The sequence below is a fragment of the Glycine max genome, chromosome 3 (genome assembly GCF_000004515.6).
Source record: "Glycine max cultivar Williams 82 chromosome 3, Glycine_max_v4.0, whole genome shotgun sequence".
Lineage (NCBI taxonomy): Eukaryota > Viridiplantae > Streptophyta > Magnoliopsida > Fabales > Fabaceae > Glycine > Glycine max.
In genome coordinates, this window is record NC_016090.4 from 856,024 (window position 1) to 869,792 (window position 13,769).

Here is a 13,769-nt window from a genome sequence, read left to right on the forward strand (position 1 = left end):
ACTCTTCCAATACATTCAAAATTTTGTTTTCATACTTTTAAACTATAATTAAATGATTTTCTTAATAACTTGTTCTTAATAAATTTTGACATGTAGTTAATAATTAAAATTTACTCTTTTCACTCTAGTACGTACAACACCCATATATATGGTGTGATCAATATTACAGTTAAGTAAAACATTAATTATTATCATATATAATGCAAACAAGACCCATTTCATACACTTATTGGATATAAATTAGATATAACAAATAAACATATTAGGGTTAGACTAGCTAGTGGCGTGAGGAATTTAGGTAATTTACACGGGATCTTAAATTCAAAATTTCATTTATGTCATTGTACACACCACCAGCTAGCTTGAGAAATTTTTTTTGGAGGGACCAACATGGTTAAAATAATAATATATAAATTAAATGCAGTAATTTTGATAATATTATTTTTATATGAAATTTTAAACATTAAATGATAATATTTACATATTACTTACTTTTTAATTAATTGCATTTAATTTATGATATCGAACTATTTTTCTACATCTGTAAAAGAAAGTATTTTCTACTTATTAAAAAAATCCATATTACCTTTTTACGACTTTTATATTGAATAAGAAAATATAAAAAATTATCTATAATTTTTTTGTTAAAAAAATCTTAAGAAATATCAATTTTCTTGTATGTTTGGTCATTACTAGGCTCTAGCTAGATGTTTCCAACTTAACCTTATCCATGCTATTCCACATGGAACAAATCTCTTCCTGATCACTTGGTTAAGGTAAGAACTCATGGAGAAACTTGAAATTGGATGAAAGAAATTAACATGTAAACAAGAAAATGACCCTTAATTAGTGAACCCGTAATATATACTTTCTTTTCCCCGGAAAATTTAATTACCTAACAATCATAGTTTTTCCTAAATTTAATAGTAAACCGTGTACGTGTCACATTAAAAAAATAGACTACATGCATGATGCAACGTTTGACAGGAGAAGTTGTTTTCCCTCGGCATGTATTGGCCCACTCTTATTGAATTTAATTTCGTGTTATGCATGCCTTGCAACAAGATGGTCATAAAAGTCTACACAGAATGACAGAAAGGCAAAGGAAAAGGAAATGTATGTGGAGACTAACAAGTTGGGGAAGATTATTATTTTAAGTAAACAACCATTTTAATCTAAAGTATAATATATATATATATATATAGTACTATAACGTTAATTCATAAAACCAAGAAAAATTTAAAGAAGTCTATGAAAGTATATTTCATCAATCACAATAATCTAAAATTAAAAAAAAACTGTGACTTAAAATGATAAAATTAAGATATGTTTAGAAATCAAAAAGAAAGAAAGTAATTAAGTTGAGAGATTTAAATAAAACAATTGAAAATTTAGAAGACTTGTTTAAAAATTTCTTAATTTTAAGGACTAATATAATGTAACAATATTATACATTTTAAAAGACCAAAATGTATAATAGTTTATTCAAAAATCCGAATGCAAGCGATACGCAATGGAAAAGAAACTAGAATCATTTATTAATAGCATGATGGTGCTAAACTAGTGATTATGGGAGCCCTGGAGGCTCAACGTAGGTTTCGTGCCAGGCATAAAATGTGTTAATATGAAATCTTATCTTCCTAGTAAAGATTCACGAAAGTACAGAGATGTTTCCCTAGATAAGGTCCACATGAAAGAAAAGGAAAATAAACCATAGACATTCATTTTATAGTTGGCATTAATTTAAGTTTGCTGTGCTTTTGTCAGTTTATTAACCTGCCAAAAATTAATTAGAGAATAAGAAAGGAAATAGGGCATGCCATTCATTAGAAACGTAGGCTTAACTTGCATGTATATCATGCCAATTAATTAAATAAATCAATAAATCATGTTCTAGGAAATAAGAGGCCAAATTTATTCCATAGATTTTGTTCTTTTTGGGAGGAATGTGCCAATATGAAACAATAAATAAAAAACTAAGCAGTATTTCTTAATAGTTTTCCACTGGCAAACCCGATAATGGAATCGAGATAATTAGAAAAATGGATCATTACTTTTCTTTAAAAATAATTTTACATGAGTTGGTGCTGTTGGTTAAAAAAGTTCGCCTCATATCTAGGAATAAAAATCGAAATTAAGTATTAACAACTGCAATGATGAAAATATCATATATGTTAATGTCAGACTCAGGTCTTGCACAACTTAACTCAACGTAAAATCTATCTACATGAACTTAATTGTGGTCAACTATTTAGTAGTTTATGTTCTTAGAAGAGGTCAATTTTATTCATGGATTTAATTTTATTTTATTTTTGGAGTAATTTGACAATATATAAAAAAAGTAAATATTATATTTTATTACATGAGTCGTTGGACCGTTGATTAAAGAAATTTGCATCATAAAGGACGTGATTACATATCTGCTGTAGCATTGGCGTCGCTTTGAGTCCACGATTCTTGGAGATATGGTTGGTTAGCCACTTAGCCTAACCTAACCTCGTTTATTTTACTAATTAACATTAACACCATATATTAAACAATAGGAGGACCCATACGTGTCAGACTTTGATTGTTTTAAAGGAAAAAAAATTATATTATATTTTGTGGGATCAATGTCTTGTACATTTTATTTTAATTAAAAAAATTATCTTTTATTTGTTTTCTTTAAACCAAACACATCGTTAATGTGTTATCATCTACAACAAAGACAGAATAAAAAAAAAATAGTTTTGTGGACATTAATGGTTTGATTAGCAACTATATGCATGGAAGGTGGACACCGGCAGAAGAATATGCCAGGGAATATGCATGATCACGAAAACACGAAGCAGGCCATACAGCCATACGAGCTTTTTCTTGTTCTTGGTCAACATGGAGCCCACAGATGTACAGCCACTATGCTTCACAATTATTATTAAATTCTTAAGTGTAATTAGATTGTGTTTACAAATTTATTTCAATTGTAAATTTAGATTAAAAATTATACTTTTCATTAAAGTGCAAAAAAACAAATGGTTTTCTAACTCTAATTGGGACACCTAATCATTTAAGTAAACTGGATTAATGAGGTTTATCTTCACCGATGTGGGTGTATTTTTTTTTTTTAATAAGTTTCATTTTTCTTTTGGCTTATTCTCCAATATGTAAAAGAAGTTGTGTTACGAAAAAAATATTGTTGGTAATATTCAATCCAACATGTTTTTTTTTCCTTAAACACTCTTTATATAAAAGTTCTTAATTAAATAACTTTTTTGAGAAAAATTGTGAGGGTAGGGAATTTCGAGAAAAGTAAATTAGAGGAGCTTATGGGGAGGGGAGTGTTTTACCCCATCTCATAGTAGACTTTTTTTTTACAAATTCAGAGCAAAAATAATGGTTTATAAAAGATATGACTGTGTGGGAGGGAAGCGAGTGAAAATGAGATTTCAAATGGAGGAGGAATTGGTTTGCCTGGGAGCATGAAGTGGTAGAAGCTTTTCATTTGTTGTTGAAAAATGTACAAGTGCATTTGCAAAAGGAGGATAAATGGGTGTGACTAAAAGATGGTAATGGGGAATATAGTGTGAGCTCATCATATAAGTCTTTACATGAGCTACTATATATTTCACAACCCAATCACATTTTTTTCCTTCATGTGGAATCCAAATGTGCCTACCAAGGTGATATATTTTATATGGAGAGCTCTCAAAAATAGGCTCCCAACAAGAGAGAACCTTGGTAAGAGAGGAATATCATACTTGAATAAAATTTGTTGACATGCCCGTTGTGTTATAGTAAAATAGAAACTTGCTCTCATATCCTATTCATGTGCTCAAAGGTAGATGCCATATGGAAAAGGTGTTATAATTGGTTATGTCTTGATGTGGTATTACCTCAAAATGTGGCAACATGTGAGTTTTATCAATGATAAACGGGCAAAAGAGAGATGATGATATGTGGTGTGGTGTGCAATATTGTGATGTGTGTGGAAGCCAAGGAATGAAAGCATTTTTCAAAACAAGGAATTTGAGGAGGAATCGGTCATACAAGAAGTGGAGTTTCTAGCTTGGTCTTGGATGAAAAACAAGATCAAGTCATTTTGACTACACTTTTGTTATGTGAATTGTAAATCACCTTAGCATCTATGAGATGCGATGGTGTATTTAGAGGCTTTGAGGTGCATGGAGCTTGGCTAACTGTGGAAGACGTGCACGGAGGAGGGTATAGGAAGTGTGAGAGTGGATTGACGATTCATGTGTCTTATTCTTGATGTAAGTCTATTATTGAATCTTATTTTATGCATTCATTTTGAGTTGTATAGTGTAAGATGCATGAAGAAAATGTGTTGTTGTTGAACCTTAGCTTTAGACATTAAATGAGTGGTTACAAATTGTTGTACTTATTGACACTTATGATTTTCATTTAAGACATATTTTTAATTTGTCGATCTAAAAAAAAGAGGAGCTTTTGGTTACAAATATGGTTTTAATGGAAAATTCTGGTGAATATAAAATAAATTATTCTAACGCTCCTTTTACCTTTTCTTTAGAGGAAATACAAAATAAGAGAGGAGAGAAAATTTAAAAATTCAAATTTAAAAATAAAAAAGAACATTTTTTTATTTGTAAAACCTTATATTTGTATTTTTTATATTTTTCCTTTAACCAAATAGAAAAAATGTATAATTATCTATATTTTTTTATCTCTATTTTCTTTTCTTTCATCCTAAATCAGGATAATTATTAAAGACATGGAAGATGAAATCTGAAATTCTTCCTAATTTGAACTTTGAAAGAAGAACAGTGTCTCTTTTTTTTTGGTGGAAAAGAACCGTGTCTCCTGATCCAGCCCATTTTCTATTTAAACCAACTAATATAATAAATACCACCCCGAACCAAACCAACGGTCTCTCTCTTCCATCTTCAAATTCCCATTCCATTCCCGCCTTTATTTGCGATCCTCCTTCTCTTCTTCTCTCGCAATCTCGAAACGCTTGCCGTTTATGCAAGTTACGACGACGATTACTTAACCACCGTTTCATCTCCGATCCGAAACGAAAATGAAGATCAACAGAGCCTGCGATCTCAATTCCATTTCTGTCTTTCCTCCTCCTCTCATTCATCGAAGGTCACTCTCTCTCTCTCTCATCGTTTTCTCGCTTTTCACTTTTCAAATTACGATTCACTTCATTCAATCCACTGTTTCTCATAGAATATCTTCATTCGATTAGTTTGTTCCGAGAGAACAAGAAGCTGTAGTTGTAGATTTGAACTTCGTTCCGACACGCGTCCTTTTCGAGGATGAATTTTTGCTTCAATTCAATTCACTTCGTGTTTTCGAATATCATGATTTTCTGCAGATCACGCTCTGTTTGGATCCTGCGAAACAACGAGATCTGGAAACTAAGCTAAAATGATTTGTAATTTGAATTATCTAGGCGAACTCTGATGAACCGTAGTTCAGGCATATTATTATGACGCATTTCGAATTCGTGCTTCTTTTCTTGAGCTATCTGTATACGACAAATAGTGATGTAGTAGTGTTGATGTTGACACTTTTTTTTTCTTTATCGTTTTTTGCTGTATGAAGGAAAGCGAACAATGTAACGAGTGGATTGCAAGCGAATCACTCTCAGCATCACTCGCAGCCATCTCAGCAGTCGCTTTCTCAGGGAATTTCGTCTCAGCACGGATTGCTGTCACATTTCTCCCAAAACTCTCTCGACGAGGCCGTCACGACGAACGATCAGGTTAATTCTTGCTTTATGATGATGATGTAGTAGTGGTTTTCCTTGTAGCATTCTTGTTCTGAAAATAAGCCTGATTGTACTTCTTTTTATAAATTTTTCGTGACTCCTAAAAAAAAAAACTAATGTCAAACCAGTAGAAATAAAGCATGATCTGCGAGAGAAATTGCTAATGATGCTGTTAATTTTGTCCCTGTGCTGCTTAGGCTACACAGACAGAGAGTGTAGCAATTTATTCAGTGGTTAACCTTAGATTTATCATATTTGTCATTATCTTGTGTTGTGTGGGACTTAAAAGTAAAACTACAAATTTAGGACAAAACTTAGATGTCATTCCTTAGGTAATTTTGGTGTTGTTTCCAATTATATTTGGAGTTTTAGCTCGGTAATTCATATAATAAAAAGATTTGCATTCAAGATCAGCATAGATTATCAAGCTGAAACTGCAATCTAGGTTGAATAACAACACTAAAAAGCACTACGTGTTAAGTTTGGCTGACAAATATCATAGGAAAAACCTCCTATACCCTGCTTCCGATTATTCAGATGCATAATACTAACAGGTTATTACCAGTAAGTTTTCCTGGTAAATAGAAAGCATCTTCTAAGAGGCTTCACTCAATTATGAAATGTTTTAAGTAAACCTAACATATTTGGTTTTTAACATTAATAAGTATATAAGCATAACTACGAGCAATTCAAGATTCTATTTGAATGTTTATTATATTCTTACAATCCTTGTAGAGAGTTGGTTCTCAAGAACATGAAAACTCTTTGAGGAGGATGTCTAGCTTCTCCCGACCTACATATTCACGGGAAGAGAGTCAAGCACCTAACTCAAGATCTTCGTCCAATCTAATGCTCAAATGGCATTCTGCTGATCATAAAAGTAAGAGTATTTAATGAAAATGTGTTTTATTTTTCTAGCTTATATTTTTGGCATCCACATTAGACACATATCTAAGAGTGATCATGAGACAAAGGCAGGAAGTCAATTGAGTTAGAGTCCTTTTACGTTCGCATGTTACTTTACTGATGATAATAAATCTATTATTTGCTCTAGCAGGTCAGTTAAGTGAAGGACTTGAACACCGAATTGGCATAATGGAAACTTCATTGGGCAGATTCACAATGATCTTGGATTCTGTTCAAAGTGATGTAATGCAAGTAAACAAAGGAACAAAGGAAATTACTTTGGAGGGTAAGAGACTCACATTATAACTGTTGACAATATTCTGAAAAAGATTTTTTGAAGTTGTATTTATACCAATCAAGATGTTCTACTGAAATTTTGTATGCCGCTCCTTTGATTCTCTGCTTATGTTGCATTTTCCAACAATTGTATATTCTTTGAAACACACTTCAGCTGAAGGCAGCCTCATTTTTTATACTAAGAACTCTGATATCTAGCTCGATTTACTGTTTGATGCTAACCTGCTCAGTCTGGACTTTTTTTTGGATGGGTGCATTGCACTCATCTTCAAATTTATAATCTGAAAGTATTCTGTGGCTCGGTCTATTATTTGAATTACTTTTATAACCTAGTGTATAATTTTAACTCCTCACTTTCCATTCAGTGGAATGCATAAGGCAGAAGTTGATTGCTCAGGATAACTCACTTCAGTTAATGGTAATAGCCTGATTTCTGTCTTAACGTGCATTATTTCACTAACATCAATGGATATCTTTATCTGAACAAATGAGACTGATAGTCTGGTTTTAAATCAGACTAAAGGACAAGAAGAAATTAAAGCAATCATTGAAGGGAGCCTGAAATCTTTAGCTGAACAAATGAGCCATGTTTCAAAGAAAGAGAAGTTACGGGAAGTATATTTGGCGGTTTCTGCGTTGCCTCAGCTAATTGAAGCCTCTCTGCAAAACGTACAAAATGATCTCCGTAACATCACCAAGGAAATGCAGGCACGTACCATATGACAATAATGATTAAAACATGAACACGTAGTAAACTTTTAATTTTTAAGGTTAGGTACATATAATTTTTACAATGTAAAGATTTCTTGAAACCCTCTTCTCATTTTTTTTTCACCACTATAGTTACCCAGATGACTGTCAACAATGATACTTTACTAATGAGTACTTGCAGGAAATTTCTTGCAATCTAAAAAGCGTCAACCAAAAGGATCTGGCGCCGACCACTTTGTCTTCAAAGGTGCTTTATCTCTATTAATGAACCATTAACATACTTCGCTGTTATTTTTTTAATGGTAAATGTACTATTAGCTTGTTCCATTTTTTCATTTGTGAAAGATTACGTGCTCTTGAATCCTGATTATTCTTTCCATTGTTGGCTTGCAGAGTATTACCAAACAGATTACCACACCGAAAATGCGTCAGCCTCTTGCTAAGTATGTTTAACTTTTAACTTCGCCTACTCTACTATTAGTGTCTAATCAATTAGAGAAGTTACATCCATTTGTCTGCATTATTTGTCAATTTCAGTAAGTTTTATTTATGAAGCAATTTTGAAGCATTGACATGACATATATTTATCATATACTTTTCAATTTGTATATTAATAATATTATCATATACTTTTCACTACAAAATGTGAGGACTAATATACTGTGGATTGAATTTAATTTTTTATGGCATGACATATATTTGATCTGAAAGAGATAGATTAGTGACAATTATTTATTTCGTAGCTTTCATATGTGTGTAAGTTGTTCCAAACAACATGATAGTTGAGTAAAAAAAACTCGATTTATTGGATTAAACCGCTGCATTGCTTTGTGGCTGAATGAATTAGATTTGACAAACACATTATCTCAAAAAATAGAGAATAACACTATTTGTTAGGACTTTGTAGTTGAGATGTCCTCGTTTATTTAAGTCTCGATCAATCAGTGCTATTATTGAAAGTTGAGGGAGCTTTATGATTTAAGTACCACATTCAGTAATTTATTTTACTCAATGTGGGACTCTGATTGTATGATAAGTTTCCTTCTTCTCCGGGAGGAAACCTGATCCTATCGATATTCATTAATCCAGCAATATAAAAAAAGAAAAAAAAATCATAAACTATTAAATATGGTTCATTTTTCCGTAATTAATGTATTTCCAAATTCTCACCTTCTGAACCGGTGAGTCATTTCTTTTGGAGGCTATTCATCCTTTGTTCTTTAGAATTGTGCGTTTCCTATTTTTTCACAACAAACACGTGATAGCAATTATTCGATTTTCTGCACTCTTAATCATTAGTTTTATTTATAATATCCACCTTTGCTATTTGGCTGACAAAATCCAGCTATATCGGAGTGCTGATTTATTTTATAGTATACTTGTTTCTCCAATTGTATCGAATTGTTAATGCTTTATATTTACGACTAGTTATATCTGACACTTGCAAAAGCATCTGTTATGATTATAAGCATGACCAAGGTCAAGGTATTTTTCTTGACTTTAGTGAGGCGAAGGTGAGCATACAAGCTACTGTAGCTCCAGAGGTGGAAATGGGAGGCTGGAAGCCAGTAAAAAAAGAAAGAGTCCCTTTTTCAGATAGAAGAAAATATGATATGGTGCAAAAGAAAAAAGAACCACACATTGAGAAGGTATTTTAAAAAAAATTGTCTCTTTCTATTCATGATCAGAAAGTTACATGCCCTTTTATTAGTTGAATTATGATACGAACAGTCATATAAGAAGCATTTGACAGTGAGAATTGTCACTTAATTTTCATGTTAATGATTTCTTTTTATTAATTTCAGTATTTTACAAATCTTATGTGTGTTTTATCAATTGTCATGTGCTATTTCAATGACAGTATATAAGGGGAGGTAGAGACTGTGCTATTGTCATAGAATCTGATGAGGATATTGATGGAGGTTTTTCCTGCTTGTTCCAAGAAAACTCAGGTAGTTGACAAAACGACAATAGAACTTCTTGATTTTCTTTTATATTATAGGCAATGAATACTACTACTACTACTATATGACTATAATTAAAAATGCACACTGTGGCCAGATTTTAATTATGGAAATTTGTGTGCATTGTACTATAAAGCTAACTGTGTATTAATTGATTTGCAATATATATTTAATTTAACTCTTTATAAATATCTTGTTATTCGTCATTTGAATAGAAATAATAACTGCTGTAAATGTATGTTTCCACGGAGAACAGGAGAAGACCTTCTTGGCAACTTGACCAAGGAAACAGAGGAAGAAACTGAGCGAATTTTGCGGAAAGCAAGGAGGCGCAAGAGGAAAGTATTTTAATACTACAATAACAATATAGTGAAGGTAACATCTTCCACTTCTGACTCCATGTGCATATCACTATAACAATATGTTAGATTGAATCGTTTCAACTTTCAATTATTTTATTCACCCAAAAAAAAACTTTCAACTATTTTATTCTGTACGAAAGAAGGCAAACCTAAGTCTACCAAATATTTATGCAATTTTGCAAGTCATGGGTAATATTGAATTGTCAACAAGCTATGTTTACAATTCAGTAACAGTTAAGGACAGTAAAATGGATGTCATTTGAATGCCTCTTTCTTGGTTGTGCAGGAGGAATTTGATACTTTTAGATGCAGAAGGAAACAAAAAAACCCGGGCTAAATTTTGGATAAAAGGTTATGGAACTTTTGGTATTTTTCCTAATAAAGTGAAATCTCACCTTAAAAATTAGTATCAATCTTTGCTATACGGATACTACTCATTTGTAACTTTAATTAGCAATAGTATCAAAACCACGTATTAAACTGTATCTAAGTTTATCTTAAAGAAATTGTTCGTTTTTATTTGGTTTGTTAACTAGTATTAATTTTGTACAGTGCATTTTCACCCGTAGAAAGTTCTTTGTTCTTTCTATTTTGATTGCAAGATATTCAACTTCACTGAAAGCTTACTAAGTTTTTTCATTCCTTGTAGTTTTATTACAATATACATGTAACAAATATTTATAATACTTTTTACGACTTTATCTTATTTTTTTTCTCAATTTATCACACCATATTATCATATCTTATCTCACATTTTTTCTCTTATTTTTCTCACATTGTAAAGAAATCATTAGTTCATTATAGTAATTACAAAAAAGAAAAAATTGACAGAAAAAAAGAGGAGAAATATTTCAGAAGACAATTGAACTTTTTCTGAAGAAAACTGTGTTCGCAGTTCCAAATTGTTGGGCCTTCTTGAGCCTTGTGTTGGTAGAAACTTGGAAAGGGGATTGATATTGGCCCCAACCTTATTGTTACTGGCCCCTACAATAATGAGAAAAAGACCTTTTTACCCTTCACTCTTCCCTTCACCTTCTTCTCTCCCAATCCATCACCTCCATGCGCAGCCATCATAACCGCCGACCACCTCCGCACCTTGCGGCCATCTTACCTCGTCTCCTCCATGCCGCGCACCACCACCACTAACCAAATACCAAAACCATCATACACACACCCACATGGGTCAGATCTACGCGCGACCTCCTCACCATGCACACCCACCCCGGCCAAATCTAAACCCAAAGACCCCAACGCCGCTCCTGACTCCAGCCATGCGGCCACCGCAAAACCACCCCTGCACCACCATGTCCAAACACCACAGTGGCACTTCTCCTTCTCCATGAGTAATATGCGGCCACATTCGCGACGCTTCTCCTTTTCGATGACGGCATAAGATCATGGATATTAGAATGTTCCCCCCGCACAACGTATTGTTTGGGTCGAGGTGCGCGGAGGTGCTCAACGGAAATACGATTCGGTTTCAATATTCAATAAAAACCAAATTGTGTTTCCGTTTCGTTGTGGGGTGCAAAAAAAAAAAAATACACAGCACTACCGCATAATCATATTTTCCTTGTGCAATTTTTTTTTCACATCCCCACTTGTACATTAATTGCACGTTGTATAATGGAATCCTATTTTTTTGTTGTATAATTTTTTTTCACACCCCTACTTGTGTAACAGAAGCATGATTTCGCTCTACAATGTGGGGATGGGTAGTTTTGGAAATTTAGAAATGTGGGTGGGACTAGGAGCAATACTGTTGGGGCCAACCCCCATTTGGAAATGGTAGAAGGATTGGATTTTCTTTAGGTCATTGGATATACGGACGTTATGCATCTAAACCCAGAAGCTCCCAACATTCCTTGCTAAAATGATTGTTCTTGTTAGTATGTTAGCAAAAATCAGAAATTAATATTAATAATTGTTAGTATAATACATAATATCCCAGTTCCACATAATCTCGTCACAACACAATGCATATAGTCAATTGGGCTACCATAGAATGTCTTCATCCCTAAAATTGTGCAACGTTCTCTCACAAATTGTATATAGGATTACGGGTTTTTCTCTTTTCATGTAATATCACTTCGTTTTTTTTTTTTATTGAAACATCACTCCGTACATCCAATGAGATGTCGTATTTACGATGGTGAGATAGTTTTTCACTAATTTGCTACTAATCATAATTTTAATTTGTTGGTTGAACGCCCCTACCCCATTAGGGCATTTCCACCAAAAACAAAAAACAAATCCAAGTAGGCCATTAGCTTCGTCCGAATAGACAATCTCTCTCGGCTTTTGCTTCCTGCACCCTTGTTTACTTCCTGCACCTCCCAGTTTTACAAAATGGTCATACTAACCTTGTCTTCCTCAGTTGTCCATAGCTTGTTTTCCACACTTCTTCATGCCTGAAACATTGTCTTGTTCATTTTGTGTAAGCATTTTGGTTGCACAGGTTCACTTGCACAGGTGAGTTATTAATTGTCTTGTTTTTTCAAAATGAATTTTCAAGATAGGTCTAGATCAACAAATCCGAAATTAAAATCATAAAAGTAACATAATTTTGGATCAAATAATCCGAAAATGTAACATATTTCCAAATTAGATAATTTGGATTTGTTCTTGTACAAGTACACATTTATTGATCTCGAAATTATTTGTATTTGTTAATTAGTCTAGATCAAATCAAATCCCAAATTATACAGTTATAATTTCGAATTGTTTGATCCAAATTGAGTGTTTTTGTTTCTCAGATCAACTAATCCAGAATTTCTAAACAACATTTCTGAATTGCCCGATCCAAAAATTATATTATATTCTGGATCAAGGGAATTTGGAATCGTTGCTTTAAAATTATGAATTAGTCAATTTGGTGTAGTATTTTTAAAATTCTGGATAAATCAATCTGGTGTATTATTTTTCATTTGCTTCTCGGGAAGGTTGGAAATGAAACTTCTTACTCATTTAAAAATATATCTAGAGACCTTTCAAATCCTAGATATAAAATATAATCAATATATAATTATAAAATTATATGATTGTGTTTGTGTCTATTATGTGCTTGTAATCAATATACGTTTAACCTCTGGATTTGAAATTACTATTTATATATCTGGTATTGACCATAATTTACAAGAATATTCTGTAGTCTTAGTAAGAGAGGAGAGGGTTAAAGATTTACCTGATATGTATGTATTATAATACTCAAACATTCATTCATATCCACGTACAAATTCACCTAATATTATATTCAAACTATTTTAATTGAGACTCTATTTTCATTTCAATTTGCTAATTACAACTACGGATAAATTAATCTGAAATAATGTAAATCAAATTGGAAATTTGTTTTGGATTGATTTATTCATAATTTATTTTAATGTTATGGATCAGTTAATCTATAACAGATTTTTAGATTGATTACATTATTTAACAACAATCAATCCGTAATTAAATAACGCAATTTGAAAATATATTTCAAATTGCATGATCCGTAAAATTACAAATGTTACGAATCATGCAATCCAGAATAAATTTTTGGATTGACTTGTCCAATTAGAAATAGCTTGATCCAAACACCACCAAACAACAATCCAGATTAAGCTATTCAGATGTATCACATAAAATAAACAAAAGAAAAGGAAAAATGAAGATTCTCGTTACGGATCGCTTGATCCAAATACAACAAAACACAATCTGAATCAAGCTATCCAAAAATATTACAAAAGATAAAAAAGGGGAAAAGCAATCTCGAACTTACCTCTTGGATCCTTGTCGAAGTGGGTGATTCTT

The 13,769-nt window shown here is 32.4% G+C and overlaps 1 protein-coding gene across 1 annotated transcript; it reads left to right on the top strand.

Annotated features, from left to right (window-relative positions):
• The first annotated feature begins 4,905 nt into the window (after nt 1-4,905).
• Nucleotides 4,906-10,720, top strand: LOC102660091 (putative recombination initiation defects 3). The gene is made up of 12 exons (XM_041014289.1): nt 4,906-5,106; nt 5,569-5,728; nt 6,470-6,614; nt 6,792-6,926; nt 7,303-7,355; nt 7,454-7,645; nt 7,815-7,895; nt 8,042-8,091; nt 9,153-9,297; nt 9,510-9,600; nt 9,869-9,987; nt 10,261-10,720. The coding sequence occupies exons 1-11, from the start codon at nt 5,039-5,041 to the stop codon at nt 9,961-9,963; spliced, it is 1,215 nt and encodes a 404-aa protein (XP_040870223.1). The 5' UTR covers nt 4,906-5,038; the 3' UTR covers nt 9,964-9,987; nt 10,261-10,720.
• The last annotated feature ends 3,049 nt before the right edge of the window (nt 10,721-13,769 follow it).